This window comes from Typopeltis vanoorti, chromosome 8 (assembly GCF_054136105.1).
Source record: "Typopeltis vanoorti isolate ZY-2024b chromosome 8, IOZ_Tvanoo_1.0, whole genome shotgun sequence".
Lineage (NCBI taxonomy): Eukaryota > Metazoa > Arthropoda > Arachnida > Uropygi > Thelyphonidae > Typopeltis > Typopeltis vanoorti.
In genome coordinates, this window is record NC_143556.1 from 105,770,960 (window position 1) to 105,794,822 (window position 23,863).

Consider the following 23,863-nt stretch of genomic DNA (forward strand, 5'->3'; position numbering starts at 1 on the left):
GTTACAGGTGCTAGAGGCGGTATTCAGGGCATAGGTGATTATCACTTTGTTTGCAGGGCAGGTCAGATATGTGTGTTCCAGGGTGCCTGAAACGTCACAGAATGGACACAGATCCGTTTCTCTTAGCTTAAATTTGTAGAGCTTTGAAGGAGTTGGTAAGATGTTATGCCATAATCTCCACTGTATTTCGGAATCTGGTTTGGCACATTTTGATTTATATGGCAGATCCCACTGAAAACTGTGTGGTATATGCAGCCTTGTAGATGAGAGTGTTAAGGCTGAATATAAGAATGGTGAGGATGGGGACACTGACATGAGGAAGTGGTATATTTTCTTGTAGTTGGAGGGATGTATTGGAAGTGAGGCTTCAGATTGTACAAGATGAAATATTGGCCCCAAGCAGTTTCTAGAAGGAATACGGATTTCCTGAGGTGTAGCGATATCTGGATAGGCTTTTATAATGGAGGCTTGCAACTGTTGATATTGTTTTTCAGTTTTTGGGTTATTCATTGGTAGGCTTGTGAATGCTTTCCACTTTAGGGTGTGGGTTAGGAGGTCTCCTATGACTCTTATTCCTGCCCAGTTCCATGTAGGGAAAAGAAAAGGCTGGCCAGTTGTGAGACTTGTGATGTTTTTGTTTGAAAATAGTGGTTCTGTAAGTACAGCTGACTCTGTTGATCCTGTGAGTGTGTGATGGAGTCCTGTGTTTTTCCATCGCTGTAGAGCATCTTTGTAAAAGGTAGGTAGTTTAGGAGGAGATGGTGCAGGACTGGCCATTCGGAGGATTGTGGAAAGTGTAAGTCCTCTGTTGGATGCTTTCGTGATGTAATCGAAGGTGGTTACATAAATGTGATTGCATTGAAGTGGCTTTAGGAGGAGGATTATCCTGAAGGATCGAATCTTGTTTTCAAGGGAAATCAGGCCTTGACCTCCCTTGCTGAGTGGCTTGCAGAGTTGAGGGTGTGTTGTCCAGTTAGTTTTGTTCCAGAGGAAACGTTTGATTTCCTTTTGAATGTGGTGGAGAAATTCTTCAGGAGGTGTGAGTACTTTGAGGGTATGCCATAAGACACTAGCAGCCATCTGGTTAACTATTAGTACTCTTCCTCTAAGTGAAGACATGGAACGAACGCTGTTCCATTTACCTAGCACCTGTTTAAAACGATTGTGCAGCTGCGTCCAGTTCAGTGTGTTATATATTTTGGTGTTGCCAAGGTGCACACCTAAGTATCTTTGTCCTTCGCTTGACCAGGTACATTCGATCGGAGAATCATTTCTAGACTTCCATCTGCCTGACCATAAGCCTGTGGTTTTGGCAGAATTTAATTTGGCCCCTGAGGCTTGTGCATATAATCTGTGTGCTTCCTCGGTTACTGTCATTTCTTCTTCATTTCGTACTATTACAGTGACGTCATCGGCATATGCTGATAAGGTAATTTTTTGATGTGGTTCTATTATTCTGGTTCGTTTGCAGATGATGGTGTCGTGTATTCTTTTTAAGAAGGGTTCTATGGCCAGTGTGTATAATTGACCAGAGAGGGGACATCCTTGCTTGATCCCTCGATAATATGACAAACTGCGAGTGAGCCTGTTGTTGATTTTTAAACAGAAGTGTGCATCTCTGTAAAGCAATTGCACTGTTTCAATGATGAGAGGACCATAGCCAAATGCCTTTAGAACTTCATAAAGGTATTCGTGCTCTACCCTGTCAAAAGCCTTCTCCTGATCAAGGCTGACAAGTGCTAGGTCTTCATGTTGGCTATTTGCGATGTGGATGAGGTCTCTTATTAAATGGAGGTTATCATGTATTGATCTTCCTGGGACAGAGTACGTTTGATGTTGGCCAATAACTTCAGGCAGTGTTGGCTTTATTCGGTTTGCTATAACTTTGGAAATTATTTTGCAATCGGTATTAATTAGGGAGAGTGGACGCCAGTTTCGGATATCCGTGTGGTCTCCCTTCTTTGGTATCAATCGTGCTACTGAGGTCGTGACGGATTGTGGGAGGCCATTGATGTAGGCTTCTTGCAGTGTTTCGAGGAGAAGTGGTCCGAGTTGATTCCAGAAGGCTTGGAAAAACTCTGACGTGAGACCATCAAGGCCAGGAGATTTGTTCTTTGGCAAGGATGTGCATGCGGTTTTCAGTTCATGTAGAGTGATTTTCTTTTCTAAGTGGTTCCGATCTGTTGCAGAGATTTTTTTTGTTTCTTTCAGTATTTCGTGAATGGCATGATGGGATGTTCCTGCAGTGCTGTATGCATTCTTGTAGTTTTGTAGGATTTCAGAGGTGATTTTTCTTGGATCTTCTGTGATGCTGTCATCTTGAAGTCTGATAGCAGAGATGGAGTTTGCTGCCTGGCATTTTTTTTCCAAAGAGAAAAAATATTTTGTGGGATTTGAAAGATTTATTTGTGTATGCTGCGATCTAAGTAGGGCACCTTTTGCCGATAATTCTGCCTGTCTTTGCATGGCTTGCAAGGCAGAATGATGTTCAGGGCTTTCTTCTGGGAGATACTTGAGCTGTTCTTCAAGTTGTCTGATTCTAATGTTCTTCTGTTGATTTTTCTGGTGACTGTAGATCTGCGTAAAGGATTTTATTCGTGATTTTAGGTGGGGCCACCATGTTTTCATTGGTTCTGTATCCACTTTCGAGTGAGTGAGGTTGGTTATTAAAGCCTGAGTGTTTATTATATAATCTGGATCTTTCAGGAGAGTATTGTTGAAGATCCAGTAGGCACTTCCTGATTTGGATGCTTCCAAGGATAATGAAAGTTGCAGCTTGACGAAACAATGATCTGAAATGTAGGAAGGGATGTGTGAGATGTTTCTGACTAGAGGCAAGGTATGTTTGGAAATGTAGTATCTGTCCAGTCGTGCTTGGTAGAGTGGCCTATTTGTCGCTGTGATTGCTGACCTCCATGTGTAGGATTTCTTATCAGGATGTTGATGCCGGAAGACGTCGATGAGTTCATTATCGTTTACCAATGTTTGAAGTTTGTTTATTAATTGGCTACGATGTTCAGCACACTGAAGTCTGTCTTTTTCTTGGTCAAGAGTGCAATTAAAGTCTCCCGCTATTATAACATGTTCTTGGTCTATACTAGACAGATGGTTTTGAACGAAATCCAGGATTTGTGATGCCAGAGCATCCTGCTGTGGTATGTAGATGTTGAACACATGCAGGGTATTATGGTTGGGTGCTATTATGTGAGCATACAAGGCATATCCTGGTATATCAGCAATCACTTTTAGTTTGTAGGGAGATCTATGATGTACACCTAAGTAACTCCTGCTCCATGATGTTGTTGGGTTGCAGAGTGCTGTAAGTCATAAGGCCACTCTGCCCATCTTCTGGATAAATTGGATGAGGAGTTGATGTTTGTTTCTTGCATTAGTATTAGGTCTATATGATATTTTTGTACCTGGTCAAAGACTATTCTGTTGCGTAGAGCAGAGGCACATCCTCTTGCATTGAGAGAGAAAAGGCTTATAGACATTATGATTTATGAAAGTTTGATTGTAAGTTTAATCTAATATTGGTCCTGGTACTGTGTTTGTAGACCATTAATTAGGTAGTAGATTCGCTTACTCCTGTTAACCTCTGCTCTGCTCTTTTTACATTTCAGTTTCGAGTGTAGGTCCTGAAGTTGAGATATTAGTTCTGGGATTCTTGTGGTGTATTTAAGGGCTATAGTTAGTTTGTGAGGAGAACCTCGCACTTTCTGTATGAAGGATGACAGCTGCTTCATGGTTAGGGTACCCTCAGTGTGAGGAAGTTCGCCCTCAGCTTCCTCTTCTTCTAGGTCATCATGTGGAAATACAGTTTCCTCATCGTCTGGGAACTCTGTTTCTCCTTGGCTGGCTGCAGGTGAAGAAAGGCCATTTTGAGTAGTTTCTTCTATAGGGTGAGGTTTTGAATTAGTGGGAGGCTGAGTTAGTGATTCTGGTTGCTGGGTCTGGGGATTGCTTTTAATTAGTTCGTCCTTGTCATCTCTGTTGGGAGGATCCGTGTTTTCGTGTTGTGAGACTTCGTTTTCTGAGCCTTGGATCTCATTACTTGGCAGGCGTTCAAGAGCGACGTGAGCGTTGTCTTTTTCAGTTCGGGATTTTCTTTCCTCTGAAGTTTGTAATGAGGAGAGGATTTTTGGTTTACTTTTTCCTATGCTTTGATTTTCTTCATGTGCGATGTTATTCTGTTCAACTGGTTTACTATTCTGGGCTGGGATGTTTGTTGATGAACTGTTGGTAATATAGGGGCATTGTTTCCTAATGTGACCATCTTCATGACAGAAGAAGCACTGTGATGAGGAAGATAAGTAGAAAGTATAGGTTATTCCGTTTATGTCCGTGTTGATTAATTTTGGGAGGTCGTGCAGTGCGTCGTTGTTTGGAAAATGCATTAATGCCTGCCTTCGAAAGCTTTTGACATGGGCAAATTCGGGCTTCTTCGTGGCTGCTGACAATGTGCGTATTTTTCCTGTGACTGAACCGTATCTTGATAACATGGATCTGATGAGTTGATGAGGAATTTCAGGGGGAACATTTGATACTGTTACTTTTGTTGGGGCAGTGCTATTGGGGCTGCTTCGAAGTGATAATCGCCAATATCGACTCCTTTTTGCAGTACCGTTTGTGCCCATGAGATATGGCTAAAATATACCTGCACAGTTCCAGCTACGCGGGAAGCGTCAGTAATGTTTTTTGCGGGCAAAATTTTGGCGATCGCCGTCAGATAATCTTCTAATGGGATGTTTTCTTTGGTGGCGAAAATAACAATCCCATTTTCTCGGGAAATGACGTTCGTAACAGTGGTAGTTATTTTTGCGTTAATCGGTTTATTGCTGGCTGATGAGGCGTTCGTGTGTGAGATCAGTGTTTTGGGGGACAATAGGATATTTCCATTAGATACAACATTAGCATAAGATTTTGAATTGACTGACCTGTTTTCTGTGTACATAGCTCCGGTGACCTTTGCTCTTCCTTCCGGGTCCGAAGTCGTAGGGGGTCTTTGAATTGCTAAATCCTTGGTAGTACATGAATGTGCCGTTGCCATGGCGGTTAATCCTTCGCCGGCTATAGCCTCAGGTGAGGGGTGCAGGTGTCCGAGAAGGAATTATGGCGTCCAAATTGAAGATATATACGAACTCGTACAGCAGTAGAAGAGAACTGTCATAAATCACTTATCACTACACTTACGCGTACACGACTAGTATGAGTAGATAGCTCTCGGCTTGGAGAATATACCTATATAAAAAATAAGTCCTTCCTTTCGGATAAACGTATAAAAGGTGGGGGAAGGCAGGAGCGGTATGAACGCACGTGCAACACCTTGGCCACCTAGCGGATAGATAGATAGATAGATAGATATGTATGTATATATGTGTGTGTGTGTGTGTGTGTATGAACATGTATGTATTTGTAATGCTCCCCTGTGTGTGCATGCATTCATTCTCATCACATACTTATGCACCTTCCAGGAATGCCTTGCCTATTATCTATTAAAATTACAAAGAATGTATACTAAATCATGAGTACAAAAGCATGTTTTTAATACTTCCTATGCTAAATGTGAAAATAATAGCCTGCTAGATGATTAAATAGAAATAAGAATACATGATCATCTAATCTGTAATAGTGGAGACTGTATTATCTCACATTTAGCTTTAGTACTTTGCAGAATAAAGTTAACAGTTCTAATTTTATTATTCGAGGTTGTTTTAATCATCATCATCAACAACCATGTGTCCAATGCCTGTAGGTGTCCGATTCCATCTTGATATGATTCTTCCATTGCATTCTATTTTGTGCAAGATGACTCAGTTTGTGTATAAAGAGTTTCTGCACCATTTGACAGTGTCATCGCCCCATTCTTTGTTTGGTTCCTCTTTTGTTCTTTCCTTCAATCATTCCAGACAGGAATGTTTTTAATCTTCTCTCATCATTCATTCTACATGTATGGCTAAATAGACGTAGTTTCCTTTTGATTATTTTCTGGATCAGGTTTTCTTTTGGTTGTATTCGTCTGTAGATTTCCTCATCGTTTACTTTCTGCATCCAGCTTATTCTCAAGGTCTTTCTATAACACTTCCTCTCAAATGCCAATATCCTCCTTTCAGGTTTTTTTCAGGCCTTGCATCCATAGAGCATGCTGCCGAAGATACAGGTTTCTACAATGCCCAGTTTAGTTTGCATCTTTATAGCTTGGTTCTTCTATATTTTGTCCATGGCTTTTAAAATAGTTGTTGCTCTGGCTATTCCGATTTTTATATCTTTTTTGGGATCCAAGTCATGTATCATGTGGTATCCAAGATATTTGAAGTGTTCCACATTTTCCAGTTGAAATCTCTCTATCATAACTCTGTTCAGTAACTCATGTTGTCTGAATATCATTTTTTTAGTTTATTCCAAGTTGACATTTAGTCCATTTCTGGTCTATTAATATCTTTTTCCTTCTGTGTATAGTGTTTGCAATGTCTGTTCCAGCCTTGGTGCGTCTTCTTCAATCAGAACGATGTCATCTGCAAAGCAGAGGTAGTTTATTCTCATGCCGTTTATTGAAATGCTTCCACCTTCTTCTTTAATCTTATCTAGTGTTCTTCCCAAATGTGTGATGAAGATGATTGGTGATATTGGGTCCTCTTGTTTTGTGCCTTGACTAGTGGCAAACCAATCTCTGGTCTCACCTGCTATTCTGATTTTTGCTTGTGCATGGCTGTTTATATCCTTCAGCAGGCAGATCAATTTATTGTCCACACCATAGGATTCCAAGACAGCCCATGTTATATTTTGGTCAGCATTATCAAATGCTTTTTGGAAGTCTACGAAACAGCAGTATATCTTTTTGTTCTTTCTTCGAGCTTTCTCTGCTATTAGTCTTAGTGCGAGTATTTGTTGCACTGTACTTCGATCTTGTAGAAATCTGGCTTGCTCATCAGGAAGATGTGCCTCCATATGATCCTTCAGGTGTTCTGTTAGTATTTTCATCAGCACTTTGCCAAGATGACTCATTAATGCAATAGTTCTGTAATTGTTGCTTTCTAAAGCATTGCCTTTCTTATGAAGAACAACCAAGACCAATTTTTTCCACTCTTCGGGGGTATACCCTGATTTCCATATTTCATTACATGGCTTGTGTATTTCTTTTACAACTTATTCTTCCCCATATTTTAGCATCTCACCTATTATGTTGTCATTTCCAGGACTCTTGTTGTTCTTGGGATGTTTTATAACCTTATTCACCACCTCTTCCAAGATGTCATTTTCAAAGATCTCTACTGGTGGAGAGATTGCTTTTAGTTCTTTGATTACTTCTATTGCAGTATCATTAGTTGATTGTTATATAGTTTGCTGCAATATCTTGTCCATCTGTGTATGATTTCTGTCTTGTCCATCAATACCTTACCATTTTCATCTTTGACTGCTACTGATCTTGTTTTCCACTTCCTATTGACATTTCTTAAAAGTTTGTAAACCTCTCTAGTTTTGTGTTCTCCATAGTACTGTTCAATGTCTTTGCACTGGTCCTCCAACCATTTGTCTTTATCAGATCTTGCTGCTTTCTGTACTTCATTGCATTTTTGACAGTATAACTCATCTGCTGGCTCTGAATTATTATCTCTTAAGTTTCAGTTCTCCTTTCTCTTGTACCAGTTTTAGGGTTTCCTGAGTTATCCATTTCTTGTTGATCTTTTTCCTTTCAGGAATTACTTCCTCTACTGCTTTTTTTAGCACTGTAGTCAGTCATTCTGCTCTTGTATTTATGTTTTGTTTTTCACTTGGGGTCTTAAGTAGTTTCCAATATGTTCTGATATACTGTTCTTAGCCTGTCTTCATTTAGTTTTAATGTCTCTAGCTTTCTGGAACTCTCCTTTGCACTTCAGTTTCAGTTTTAGTCTTATATTCACAATCACTAAGCTGTGGTCTGAATCAATATCAGCTCCTTGGAATGATCTGCACTGTTGACTGAGGTTCTCCATTTCTGGTCTATTAATATCAGGTCGATCATATTCCTGTGTTTGCCATCGAAGGAGTGTCACGTCCATTTACGACAATCTTTTTGTTGGAATTTGGTATTGCAAATCATCAGGTTGTTATCCGTGGCAAATTCCAGAAGCATCTCTCCACGTTCATTTCTTTCTCCATATCCAAATTTTCCCATAATCTTTTCCCATCCTGTGTTATTTTTGTCAATCTTTGAATTCCACTCTCCTCCAATGATGAGTATATTGTTGGATCGTACATCCTGGCTTTGAGTCCGCCATTTTGTTTGTTAGATGTTGTTTGATTACTTGTCCAAATATAGAGAAATTTATATTATCCAGTGCCACCCTATATTCAGATTAGTTTATATAATATAGTGGAATCAATCATCAACTAACTTTTGTAATCTCACTTTTCTACAGGCCGAGGTTAATATTATCATTTAAGGCTTCCGCAAGGTCTGATAAACTTTATGAGCGGTGCAATGAAAGAGAATCAGGCAAAGACCAAATTGAAATCAATAAAACAAAACATTTAATGCAGGGTTATATAACATGTACATTAAGTATAACTTTGAAAAACAAGATAATGCATATCAACTTAGTTCAAATGTTCATAACAAACATAAAACATTAGGCATCAGACATTCAGCTGTCAATTCTACATTCTTCCGAATAATTAAAAATAGTTCAATGTTACAGAATCTTACAGTAAATATTCTTAAAGTAGATTCTAATTCTCTCTTAGTCAACAAACACTTAATTCAATTACGAGGCAGTTATCAGTTCAAGGGAGAAACACTTTAAAGCTCCATACTTCAGCTAATTTTAGTAGAACGCCACAGTTAATGTTAAGATATATCGGGTGGAGCTAATTCTTATTTCTTCATGCTGAAATATAAAAAAAATGGACTGCTCTTACTGGGTTACATCCTTTGCACATTGGATTCACTATAGGCACACTTAAAACTGAAGTTAACTATCACTTTGAAGTAACACTATTCAAAAGGAATCTTCATTATATAACCGAAATATTAAACATAGAGCTTCACAAATCTTGACGCACTTGTTTCAGGTAATCTACTTATTCTTTATTTTCTTCTACGCATTAATTTCAGCTTTGCACTATTCTTCCTCAAAACAATTGGAATTCGAAGTAATTTTAGAATTCCGTAGAAATATTCCTAATTGCCTATTAATTTCCCGGTCCCTTCTTAATTTATTTATGGCATTTCCAAATTCCCTTTACTGTCACCCGTTACTTCACTCCATGCTGTCCTGAATGCTTCTCCCCTCTTTACTTTTGTTTTCCAATAAAATACCTTCATTCTTTCCGCCAAAATCTGGTTCTAGACAGTTCAGCTCATATCAACTCCTTCTCCCTTCGAATACTGTAGCTCATGCTCCATCACGCGCTATCTAAAATTAACTCCATTTCTTTGACAGTGGCCAATCAAATCTCATTAGCAGAATTTCTTAAATTTACTTTCACTTTCATTTACAATAAATAAAATGCACATATTACAGTCCACTTAGGATACATTTACAAATTATATAATGAATTTATACAGAATAAATAACTAAAAATATTGCAATTATTATTTCAATAAAAAAATAACAGTAAGTATTTAAATTAGAATTTACTTAGGAGTAAAATTATCTCAGGATATGCAATTTATGTTAAATCATGAATGAAGTATTAATAATCATAAAATTCTTCATTCACAATTTAACAATATCGTGCTTCGGCACCTCATGAGTTTCTAGTTGTAGATCCCTGTAAAATCTCTCAATGTTTTCATCTAAACTCTCTGCAGTGGGCACATATATTTGAATTGTCGTGATATTAAATGGTTGGGCACTGAATCTTGCAACCATTTATTTCCTGCTAAGTAACAGGCCTTGTTACTTAGCAGGAAACCTATGCCTGTTTCATGCTGACTTTCATTTCCTGACCAGAGAACTCTTCCACCATTTGATTCTCTTGACAATGTCCTCCTGACAACTGCAGTTTTCCAGTTGCCCAGAGTGTACAGACATTCCATGTGCCAATTGATATTCCATCCTTTACAGGCCTGAGTTTCATTTTTTTTGTCTTTGTTTTCAGTAACTGATTTTTTTGATCCAACCCTGATTACTCGATTGGGGACGCAGACCTTGTTTGACTGGGTGATGTCCAACCCGCATGAGTCTTTTCTTTTATTCTTTGGCATCATATTTCAATCATGTTTTCTTTTTACTGTCAGCACATCGATACCTATATGACAATCCCTTAATCTTCCTTGAAGAGTTTGGGAGAGAATCAGAAGGAGCATACAGATTTAGGCTTAGGGCAGCTTAATCTCGCCTTGACTCAGTACCATCATTTGACTTCTGTGGCATTTTATATAGTTACTGGAGTTGTCCACTAACCCACCACGTCCTGTTAGTATTGTCGCTTCTTGTCCGGGACTGCTTATTGGCTATTCGCAGTTAGCCACCATCTCTGGTGGCCATTCCCCGATCTGCAACCTGGGGACCCATCCGGTGGCATGTAGCTTTGCCTCTGGGGGAAAGACCCCAGACCGGATGCTAATGATTGTTTTAGTACTAATGATTTATTTTTGTTTATATGATAAAATCATGTAAATTTCTCAGACTGAACTGATATTTTGTTGTACTCACTGGTTAAATATGGCAAACTGTAGAATCTTATAAAATTATTTTCGTTAAGGATTCAAAACAATATTAAGTTGTTTGTTATTACATTGTTATAATGTTAATGGTTCACACAATAAATCATTTTTCATTATATAGATTTCTGGTGAGTTTTATGGTGGATGCTCGAGGGGGTGCCATGCGTGGATGCCGTCATTCAGGTGTAAGAGTTATTATTCCACCTCGAAAAGCATCAATGCCAATGAGAATCACATGCCGTTATTTGCGAAAAGAAAAACTTATACATCCTCCACCGTTAATGGAGGGTGAAGCATGTGCATCTCGAATTTTAGAGATTGGACCTGTTGGTGCTAAGTTTTTGGGGTGAGTATTTCAGTAATTGATAATTTATAATATTTTTAAAAATTTGTTATACTACTTAACAAAATATCATAACTCAGTAAAATTGTGACCTAACTGTTCATGTCTGGCACCAGTTTTCAGTAGTGATATATAAAAACATGATATCTGGGCAAGTCTTTTTCTTCTTCTAGCAGAATCAGATTCAAAGTACTAATAAAACTTTCTATTCAATTATATCATAGCATTTTCATTCTTGTTTTTGTGATTCAAAAGTGATAATTTAAGCTTCTCTAGAAATGCAGAAATGGAGTGTCATAGTTGGGAATATGTTTTCTGTGCAAACTTTCTTAGTTTGCTCTTGGATAAAGGATTAATCAAGACTTGACATTGTGAGTGATTATGGGAAGCACCATAGTCAACTAGCATTAATACATTGGATTGGTGAGCTATGAAGAAAAGATATTGACAGAGCATGGGAATTAATAAGTAGAACCAGACAGAAGCAGTGTATAACTGCATACCAAAAGTGAAGGAAATAAATAGAGTAGGGATGAAGCAAATTAATTGTGAAACTAAGCAAGCAAGCAGTGTTGGTAAAGATGTTATGGAGGGGGGTACAAGATGGCCAGTGGCAATCAGATACATAAAGAGTATAAAGGGGGGAGGTAGGAAAGTGACAAGCAGTGGCACACTCAGGATTTAATCTTGGGGAGGGGTCTAAGTTGAGTAGACGATTTGAGAATAGACACTATGCATTGCTAATGACTGAGCATCTGCAGTGATTGCCAATACATGAAACCTGTGATCTCCTCGGGCCTGGCTCGGGCAAATGAAGTAGCGCTCGGTCTGCCTGAGCACTACCTCGTTTGCCTTGCATTAACAGCAGCCGTGATACCTAAGAGCTATAGGGTATTCTCACCTTATGTGACCGCTAATTCATAAGTAGCATAGAAATAGAAGACACGACACAACATAAATAAAAAAATTAATTTTAATTATGAAAAGATTTTTGGAAAAATTTTTCTAGTGTTTTTTTTTCCTTTTTCTTTTTTTGGGGAGGGCCCCTCACCTCAGGTAGGCCAATGGTGACAAGCATGGTACAGGAAAAAAAATGTTCAGTACTAAGATGAGAGTAGCCAGACAGGCCAAGGATAACTCAGGAGTATTCTTCTTATTTATTATTATTATTTATTATTATCTGAGACCAAGGAAGCAAGAAGCAAAATAATGGAAATGCGATGCTAGTAAAAGTTGTAGGGAAGTTATTTAATAAACAGTTTATCAGTATGTATCATGCTAGTGTAAATGATGTTGTGTAATATGCCAGATTGTAGGCAAATATTAGAAGAATTAGAGGTGAAAGAATTAGAAATGTATTAAGATGTTAAAAAGGCAAAATAGTACCACTCCACAAGGTTGTTTTCTTAACAGTTCTAATCAGATTTGCATATCAGCAGTTGTCAGGGTATAGGAGAAACTGGGTAGGATTAGAATATAGGATTGGGTTGATGATCAGCATGGGCTTTTAAGAGATAAGTTTTGTTTTACCAATCTACTTGTATTTTATGATTAGGCAATGAAGGTGCTATATGAGGGATATTCATATACACTGATATTCTTGACTTTACAAAAGCATTTGTAGATCACCTCATGATAGGTTGTTGTACAAGCTGTAGAGGAAAGAGAATGCATGGTATGTTCATTAGATGGATTGGAGATTGGCTCTCTGAATGATACCAGCAAGATGTGTATGATGGAGCAGTTCTTAAAAAAGGAGGGTAACCAGTGGTGTTCTCTAAGGCTCTATTCCTAGGTCCCTACTATTTAACTTACTTGTTAATGGTATTTTGTGTGGATTGACTGGAGATCTTCAATTGTTTGCTGATGATGCAAATTTGGAGACAATTATGATTTGATAAATTTGTAATTGAATTATTTGATGTAGACTGTATTGTAGTGTTATCAGAAGAGTTGGAAGCTTATCTTTTATTTTTATAGGTATCTTTTAAGGTGTTCCATTTTTTTTCATACGGTGAGTTGCAATTAATTTTGCGTAATTGTTAGTTTGGGATTCATATTTTCTGAAAATTGTGCCCAATCATTTGGACTTAATAATATTGTTTAGTCTGCTTTTTGTTTCAGGGGCCCCTGTAGGCTGTTCAGCTGATGATGATGAACTTATAAATATGAGGGTAGTTCCATAGGTTTTCGACCTATGGTGATAGAAAGAAAACAACTGTGTCACTTTTCTTTTCAACATAATATCCCTTTACTTCAACACACTTTTCACATCTTTGAATTAATATTTCTATGCCCTTGAAAAAATAGTCTGTACTTTTGTCTGCAATATGGCTTAAAACTGCATTTTTCACTTCATTGACATCTGCAAATTTTCTTCCTTAGAGGTCTTTCTTCAGTTTTGAAAAGAGATAGTAGTCACTGGTGCTAGATCTAGGCAGTAGGATGAGTATTTGATCTGGAAGCCACAATCCTTCACTGCAGCCTTTGCAACAATAGCTGTATGGACTGAAGCATTGTTATGAAGCTGGCGAACACCCACCATGACTCAACACTCCTCGTCTCTTCTCCTTTATGGCATTGTGCAGGAGTGAAGCATAATATTCTATATTCACAGTGGTATTCCTTTCCTTGAAGTCAATCAACAGAATTCCCTAGCAATCCCAAAAGATTGTTGCCATATTCACCAAGATCATGGCAACAATCATGGCAGCAGTGCTTCACCTGGTTTCTTCAACTTCATGGATTCCCTTTTGGAAAGAGGATCATAACAATGGACCATAGTTTCATCCCCAGTAACAATAGTTTCCAGCACTTCTCTCTGATTCCCTTGGCAAAGCTCTAAAAACCTTGCAGGAACGGGTCACACAATTCTCCTTCTGAATTGAAGAGAGATGTTGGGACACCCAGCTTGCACTGACCTTCATCATGAAGCTTCTCATGAATGATGTGAAAGACAGTTGTTATAGAAAGCCCCAACCTTTCTGACATTCTTTGAGCTTCAGGCCATTTTTCATTGAGCAGTTCCTCCTCAACATTCTCCTTGATATTTTCCTCAGTCTTCCCTTCCACAAGCCAACCATCATGAGGATTATCTTTGATACTCTCTCTCTCTCTCTCTCTCTCTCTCTTTTCCTAGGCGAAATTGTTTAGACCATTCCTTCACAGTGGAATATAAAGGAGAAGCTTACCCATTAGCAAGTTTGGTTTGCTCAGTGGTTAGCGTATCCGCCTCCAGCCAAAAGGCTGCTGGTTCGAATCCCGCCATGGGCATGGATATTTATGATTGTCTGTGGAATGTTAGTGGTTGTGGTGGTGGTAGGCGGTAGATGGCGTCGGTGTAGTTGGTGGAGACAGAGAGTTGTAGAGTATGTGCCCTCCCTCAATGAGTCTTTGGACTCCCTGGAGGTGTCAAATAATAATAAACACCATCCAGTCTCTGCTTGATAGCACTTAGAGAAAGCCCTTCTTTGACGAAAAACTTTATCACAACATGACACTCAATTTTTAACATTACAGCCACTTGTTAGTCAAACGACTGTCTCCAAACTGAATGACGCAGGTAAGGAGTTGAAGCTGGTACACTAATCTCCCCATAGATGGTGCTATCTGTTACACACGGCATTTTAAAATTGGTGCAAATTTTGTATTTCAGGGTGGAATCTTTTGTAACCTACCTGGTATGTCTGTTTTTTCTTTTGGAATCCCTCATTTAATACCTGTTTTATGAGTGCTCTGGATGCATGATAGCAGATTCTATTTTATTTCTGGCAATTGATTATTATGTATACTATTGCAAATTTGGGGATAATTTTATTATTGAGACAATTCTTAAGAAACTTCATATGTAGTTTTTGAGCAATATATTTTAAGATTTTTTTTGTGTAAATCTTTTCTAAATTATTGCAATCAGTGAATGCGTGCCATGAGGTCATGACATTGACTAGTTAGTAAGAGTGTAATATGATGATTATTAAAGAATGTTTTATGAGTTGGGGGATAGAGGGTTGGAGGAGTTTAGTAAGAGCAATGATTGAGGGTTGTCGGATTACAAACCACAATTACTATAAATATTGTTTCTGGAAATTTTCCAGAAATAATATTTATGGTAAATTCAAATACAAATTAGGCTAATATTCCTGCCAGTAGAAAACAACACAGAAAAATCTGATGCAAATATAAAATCAGTATGACAGAGACTCCACTTTGCTCATGAGCTCCGAAGACAACACTTAGTTGAAACGATTCATTCTCCATACTCCCATTTTTTATCTTTTTTATCTTTATATTTTTATATTATTTTTCTTTTAATTTATGTTTTTAAAATACATATCATCAATGTTTTAATTTAATTGGAGTAAAAAAGCCAATGATGTAATACAAAGGGTACTCCTTATGAAAATAGGCAAAATAGCCATAAGTATTAATATCAGTTTAGAGGAGTAACATGGAAGATTTCCAAAAATAATACTTAGACTGAACTGTTTGCTTTACAGTTCTCTAAACACAGTCTTCATCGAATGAATTCGTATCCTTTCCTGTTTTTATAAGAACAATGTTTAGAAGAAACACACAAACTTTCTTCAGTTCTGTTTTTGCTTCATTCATTGACAGGAATAAATACAGGGATAAATAAACAGTAGTCAAACCTCATACTGAAACTTTTCTTTTCAAACTTGAGCTACTATATATTCTTTTAAGATATATAGTATATATATCTTATATATAGTATATATATATAGATATATAGTATATATATATATATATAAGAGATATATATATAGAATTATATATAGAATATATAATTCTATATATTCAACAAGTAAGGCCTTCTTCTAAATTATCTTCTGGTGGTTGTACACAATTAAAAAAAAATGAGTACTTTCAGGTAAATACATTGATCTCTGTATCTTCTTCTTTTTCTCTTCCGTCTAAGACGGGTTGAGTCTTCTCTTGAGCAGGATCTTCCAGTCTTCTCTATTCCTTGCTGTTCGAAAAAGTTTCTTATATGTTCTGCATCCCGAGATGTTCTTTATTAATTTCAGCCAGGTAATTCTTGGTCTTCCAGGTCTTTTTTTTTCAGTCGGAAAAGTACTGATTAGGACGTTAGGGAGTCTGTCTGCATCCATGTGTACAGTGTGTCCAAACCATCTCAATTGTTGTTTTCTAATTTTTTCTATTATTGTCTTTTTATACAATAGTTCTTGTCTGACTGTGAAGTTTGTTTTCTTTTCTATCCAACTTATTCTATTTATTTTTCTTAAGCATTTCATTTCAAATGCCAGCAGTTTTTTCTCCTCTCTTTTTTAACTGTCCACGCTTCTGCTCCGTAGATGACTGTTGGTATAATTATTGCTTCGTATAATTTGATTTTGGCTTGTTTAGATATCTTGTTTGTTTTCCAGATTTTCTGTAATTTTCCTATGGTTGTCCATCCTATCGCTATTCTGTGTTTGATTGTTTTGAGTTCATCTATTGTTTCTGTTAGTTTTGATCCAAGGTATATGAAGTTGTCTGATTGTTCATTCATTGACTCCTGTCAATGAATGAACAAGTAGATCTCTGTATACATTTCTGTAACCCTTTCTTCTGTCAGAAATGGCTGCCAGACTTGTTTTACAGACCATATTACCCAGCCATGTTTCTTCACTGTCTCTACACTCTTTTTCCTATCTGTGCATACATATGCCAGTTTCCATTGCCAGTGTTAGCTGGAATGTAGTGCAGTACTTCAGCTATGTGTACACTAAATATCAATAAGGCAGGGGATTGGATGGAATTTTAACATGTATTTTAAAAGAATGTGCTATGGGGCTAACATGCCATTAACTTGGCTGTTTGATAAAAGTTTTCCAATGGGACATCTCCCTGAAGAGTGGAAGAAATGTAAAATAACATCATTGCATAATGATACTATGGCATATTAGTATATGCAATGATACTATTGTATATACTAATGGAGGTATCAAACTATAGGCCTGTTAGTATTCCTTCTGTAGTTAATATTTTGGAGAAAAAAGAACTCATATACAGAATTGGGCAGATGAGGTAATATTATTTATGCAGGCCAGTATGGATTTGTTAAAGGGTGCTCTTGTTTTATAATCTGGTCACTTTTTTACAATAGAGTAACAAGAGCAGGATGAGGGTAAGGCATACGCTGTCATTTTTTTTTTTTTTGGATATTTTTTCCAAGGCATTTGACAGGGTGCCACACGTTAAGTTGATTTTTAAGTTGCATCATATGGATTTGGATATCTGGTTAATGGATTGGATTGGTGATTGGCTGTCTGATGTATATTAGAAAGTTGTATATGGGGAAGCAGTATCAGGGAGCAGTGAGGTTAAAAGTGGAGCTCCCCAGTCCTGGGACCACTGTTGTTCAATCTCTATGTCAATGATATTGTCACAGAACTACAGGGTGATTGATGATCAATTGTTTGCATATGATGTGAAACTTGGGAGGATTAAGTAATAGTGCCAATGTTTTGGCTCTTCAGGAAGATTTGGTTAAGCTGGAAGGGTAGACAAAGGCATGGGAATGTCAGTTTAATTCAACTAAATGTAAGGTTTTAAAATTTGGGATCCACATATGGGATGCTTCATATTCACTTAGTGGAGTTATCTGGAAGAAGTAGAGGAAGCAAGAGATCTTGGGATGATTATGGATAGAGATTTGAAGTTCCAACGGCATATTGCAGTGGTTGTGAGGACATCACAGAGAATTTTTGCAATATTGAGGAGATCACCCACCACAAGAGATAAGTGTGCTGGTCCCATTGTATAAAGTTTGATAGACCACAATTGGATTTCTGTGCTCAGATCACCTGGATTTGAAGGGGATGAAGTAACCTTAGAGAAGGTGCAGATAACAAAAATGATATTTGGACTGTACAACATTGATTATGAGGATAGACTGGGAGCATGCAGACTGTAGGGTTTGGTGGATAGAAGGCAAATGAGAGAAGGGGATATGATCAAGATATGTTAAAGGTTTATTATTGTATTAACATTGAGGAGATTTTTTATATGGTAGAATAAGGGATAGGAATACAGAGAAGGCCATCCCCAGAAGTTGCCAGAAGGAGGTGGTGAGTAAATGGGTAAGAAGTAAGTTTTTCGCATATGTATAGAATTTGTGTTGACAAGTTTTGACCTCTCAAATGAGTCTGCAAATCCATGGAGGTTTGGAAAATAATATTAATAATAACAATAATAATAATGTATATTTTCAATGAACTGACCATCGCTGAATGAGGAAGTGGTCATTTATGTAGAAATGCCACAAAATAAGAAGCATTACATTCTTCAGAATGTTCAGATACTTCTCGGAGTTCAATGATTGTGGCACAACATTCAGAGGTCCAAGGAAAACCAGAAAAACAGGATCATGCATCACATTGCCACCTCTGAATTTCATAGTTTGGGTTAATACATACCCTGGTAAGAGACATTCACTGGGCATCTGCCACACCCATGCCCATTCATCTGCTTGGTAGATGGTGTAGCATAATCCCTCACTCCATAACACAGCTTTCCAAGTTTTCATGTCCCACTGTACATGCTCTCTGCACCACTGAAGACAACACCTGATTTCTCCTAGATTCTGCTCCTCCATATAACCAGATTTATATTCTTCCCAATGACTTCTAATTTACATAACAGAGTTCCATGTAGTATGCTGTCAAACAACACATATTAACAGTATGTGGCCATTCCATTCATCCAACTCAGCTGTCATCACTATTATAAAAAGTTAGTAAATTTCTCAGGCATAACTGACTCTTCACAACCTATGCTGTTCCTCATACAATATCATATTTTTAATCACCTATTCCTGAATTTTCTTTTTTGACCAACTTTTTCAGCACTTTCCCTATCACTCTTGATATACTGATTGGTTTATAATTTGTTACTGCAGTCTTAGAGCTTCCTTTATGTAAGGAAATTATTTTGACTTCTTCCACTCACCCTCAGGACATTCCAGAACTGAGACTTAAACTGCTCAGTCAGAGGCATTTCCCTTTCCTTGCACATTCCTGTAAAATGTGAGCTGATATCCTAGCTAATCCCTCAGGCTGTACATACATTGAGATTCTGCAATATCCACATCTGTTGTTACATCAGGCCCTGTAACATCTGTCACAGCAGTAACCTCACATGACTGTTATACTATACCCTTGCAAAGTGATCACTGAGTAACAGCTTTATTATTAGTAGTAGTAGTAGTCTAGTATTAAAATCCGTAGAAGACCTCAACAGGCTGCCACATTAAAAGGAATATTGACGACTCGTAAAGAAGGAAACAGCACACCAACCTACATGAATGCAGACCATCAAGCAGATGTAATCACCCCAGAACATGATAATTGCCACATTCTGAAATTGATAACAGAATGGAAACAAGTGATTATCCCCCAAATAAAGGACTATCTATTCTCCACATCAACATGAGAAGCATTTAAAAATACTGGCTGACCCTGCAAGCTTATCTGAAGGAAGATATAGACAACATAGACATTTTAATACTGACTGAAGTATCTACGACAAACGAAGAGGCAACCATCTACCAAATGCCACACTTCCAACAACACAAACACTACATACAAATTAATGAGGCGGTGGTATAATAATATTTGCCAAACATAAACTAGAAGTAACAGAAATAAACTATAAATTAGAATATGCAGAAAACATATGCATCAAAATTAAAAACATCAAACAAGAAAACTCCTTGATATTCAATGCAGTATACAGACTACCCAACTTGAGCACCACAAAATTTCTAGATGAATTAAACAGATGGCTTTCGGCCACGGAAGAAGGCACCTCAGAATACTTGGTAATAACAGGAGACATGAATATAAACATTAGGAACATAAATAACAACGCAGAACAATACTTAGCCCTCTTAGCATATAATTCCATCCACGAGAAGAGATAGTCGGAAATCCAACAACCTCATCTTGTATTGACCATATAAATATACAGGCCCCTCCAAACAGCCACACAGCAGCAGCCGTCATAACATGCAAACTGGCAGACCATTATTTCACAGCATTACAGTTACACGCTGAACCAGAACCCGTAAAACTCACTGAGACTACAAAACAGTATTACAGCATTCTAAACGAAACAATAGTATACGATGAAATCAGAAAAACAGACTGGATGCAGATAGCATCTTTAGACTCTGCTGAAGCTGTATATAATAATCTTAAACTTGCATTTAATAAAATGTATAACAAAGCATTAACAAAAATAAAAATACGCTCCCAAACTAAACAGAATCCATGGATAACAGACATACAAAGAAAAGATGCCCTATGGAAACAACTTAAGAAGTCACCAAACAATATCGTTTTACAAGCTGAATACAAAAGAAAATGGAATCTCTAAACAACACAGATTAGAATGGCAAAAAGAAACTACTACAGCAACAAATTAACAACAGCTCAGAATGACATAAAGGAAACCTGGCACCTTATTAAAGAAATGCCGGATAATATACACAGAACCACTGCCTCAGAAACAATAAAACACAGCTTTGCTTGTGACCCCAAATCCCTCAAACAGTTGGCAAACAACTTTAATCAGCACTTCATGAACCCTGTCCAAAAACTACAAGAAACAACCTTTCCTTGCACAAATGAACATTCTCCACTAGGTCCATGAGCAATCAAGTCGATGTGGTTCCCCACAGTAACAAAAGAAGAACTATTACTTGCAATTCAACAAATCAACCCTAACAAAGGACTAGGGATAGATGGAATCAGACCAAAAGACATCAAGAAACACTCAACCAACCTATGTCCAGTTATTCAAAAACTGTTAAATAAATCTTCGAAATGGGACACATACCTGAAACACTAAAGACTGCATTAATCACACCCATACAAAAACGTGGAAAAAGAAACATAAGTAATTACAGACCCATCGCCACATTGTCTGTAATCAACCAAATCATGGAGCACATCATGCATTGCAAACTTTCCACATACGTTGAAAAATTTCAAACCATACCCAAAACACAATATGGCTTTCAAAAAAATAAAGGAACAGCAATACTCCTGGAAGATTTCACGGACCTAATAAATGCTGCATTGGATAAAAACAGAATAACATTAGTCGTTTTCATTGACCTAACAAAAGCATTTGACATACTAACACACAAAACCTTGTAAATGAAACTAACACATATCGGAATCAAAGGTCGTCTACTCCAGTGGTTTAAAGCATACATGAGAAACAGGAAGCACATCACACGTATAGTATCAGCGTACAGCAAAGAGGTACTGGTACCCTGTGGAGTACCGCAAGAAGCTGTCCTATCTCCCATTCTATTTAACATATCATGTTGGAGGCTTAATGGATATTTTTACAACACTTAAAAGAATTAAAATAGACTTTAATGCTTCCTATATTTCATCCTAGTCACTAGGACATCTACGGGGATTACAAAAAAATTAATGTAACATATGCACAAATAACAAACAATACTAAGCCCAAACACGTGGGTGACACTAAAGTCCTATCTAGGTAGAGCGCCCTCTAAGGGCAGTAGTAGGTGGCCTGGAATGTAAGGTGGGAACTCTGGTGATGAGTGTTTCCCAAATCTTCGGAAGCTTAATGCACCCATATTTATTGAGATTTGGTTGGTTTTTGAGAGCTGCTGCTGCTTCTAAGAAAAGTCTCTCTTTCTTGAATTTGCTGTGGTGGAGCATGGTGGTTTTCTTCCATGATACTTTGTGGGTGGTGTCCAAAACATGGTCAGCCAAGCCTTCCTGGCCCCCAGATGTCACGAAAAAACTTAAACCTTTCCGCTCCCGTCTCCCCCGAATATACGGTTTACCAAAAATCCACAAACCCAACTCCCCACTCAGGCCTATAGTAGATGCTACCAATGCACCTTGCTATAGACTATCTAAACAGCTGGCCAACTCTCTGATCCCCCTCACCGGAAGGTCCCCTTCCTATATAAAAAACTCGACCCACTTTAAAGCCCTCACAGAAAATTTAACCTTGAAGAAGACAGACATATTGGTAAGCTTTGATATCTCCTCTTTGTTTACCAATATTCCCCTAATTGACACCTTATCTCTCTTAGAAAAGGTTTTTCCCTCTGACATCTTAGATCTCTTTTCCTTTGCCATTAACTCTGGATATTTCTCTTGGAACAAAAAAATCTACAAGCAGATAGAAGGAACTGCCATGGGTTCCCCCCTCTCACCCCCCCCCCCTTGCCAATTTCTATATGGAAGATTTCGAAAAACGAGCCATAGACTCAGCCCCACTCAAACCTTCTATCTGGCTAAGATATGTAGATGATGTGTTCTCTATTTGGCCTCATGGCCCAGACACGTTAGACTCCTTCCTCAGTCATCTCAATAGTCTACATCCAAGAATCCAGTTCACTATGGAAAAGGAAAAGAACAATTGTTTACCCTTCCTAGACACCTTAGTCACACGCCTGCCTAATGATACACTTACCTTCACCGTATACAGAAAACCCACACACACAGGCAGATACATTCACAAACTCTCCCACCAACACCCCTCTCAACAATATGGCATTATTAAAACTCTTACCAAGAGAGCCCACAATCTTTGTTCCAGTGGAACCGCTCTCACTAATGAGCTTAACCACATACACAGCGCTTTCCTCTCCAATGGCTACAGCGATCACAGTATCAAAAAAATAATCAACTCCTCCCCCATTCCTCTTCCTTCTCGTCAACAAGAATTTAAAAATGCCATCACCATACCCTACATCCGTGGCACATCTGAAAAAATAGCCAAGATACTAAAACAATACAATCTACACACAGCATACAAGCCCCACCGCAAACTGGCTACCCTTATCTGTTCTACGAAAGATCAGCTCCCTCCTCTCTCTCTGCCTGGAGTTTACAAAGTACCCTGTTCCTGTAAGCTGGCGTACTTTGGACAGACAGGCAGATCAGCATCCATCCGTCTAGAGGAACACAAGTCTTACATCTTCAAACACAACTATGGCCATTCAGGCTTGGCTGACCATGTTTTGGACACCACCCACAGAGTATCATGGAAGAAAACCACCATGCTCCACCACAGCAAATTCAAGAAAGAGAGACTTTTCTTAGAAGCAGCAGCAGCTCTCAAAAACCAACCAAATCTCAATAAATATGGGTGCATTAAGCTTCCGAAGATTTGGGAAACACTCATCACCAGAGTTCCCACCTTACATTCCAGGCCACCTACTACTGCCCTTAGAGGGCGCTCTACCTGGATAGGACTTTAGTGTCACCCACGTGTTTGGGCTTAGTATTGTTTGTTATTTGTGCATATGTTACATTAATTTTTTTGTAATCCCCGTAGATGTCCTAGTGACTAGGACGAAATATAGGAAGCATTAAAGTCTATTTTAATTCTTTTAAGTGTTGTAAAAATATCCATTAAGCCTCCAACATGATGTCCTCACAGCACTTAAGTCTCTACACACGTATTTAACATATATACACACGCACGACACAAGCCATCTTCCCCTAAAAAGTAAAATCTTCCAATACACAGACGATACGGCCATAGTATCCATTCACAACAACGCAAATTTCGCTTACACAAATATGCAACACGACATCAATCAAATCACTACCTGGTTAACCGAAAACGGCATATGTATAAATCCTGGAAAAAACAAAGCTAATGATATTCAAAAATCCCCAAACACTACCCATAGAAACTAAATATCTCACTATCCGACATTCATCCTCCTATACACAAAGTGCTGAACCTAAGACCACAACCATCACACAGGTGAAAACAACATGCAATCTCGGACTTCACTTCGATGCTGATCAAGGTTGGAATAGCCATATAAACTACCTACA

General features: G+C 38.0%; 1 protein-coding gene across 10 annotated transcripts in view; it reads left to right on the forward strand.

The window, feature by feature from the left end:
• Positions 1 to 23,863, forward strand: part of LOC150104251 (uncharacterized) — a 1,804,220-nt gene that overhangs the window by 849,103 nt on the left and 931,254 nt on the right. For all 10 annotated transcript variants that reach the window (XM_090396244.1, XM_090396248.1, XM_090396245.1 and 7 more), the window contains exon 22: positions 10,773 to 10,997. In XM_090396244.1, the coding sequence (XP_090252370.1) occupies positions 10,773 to 10,997 (225 nt within the window). The remainder of the gene's footprint in view (positions 1 to 10,772; positions 10,998 to 23,863) is intronic.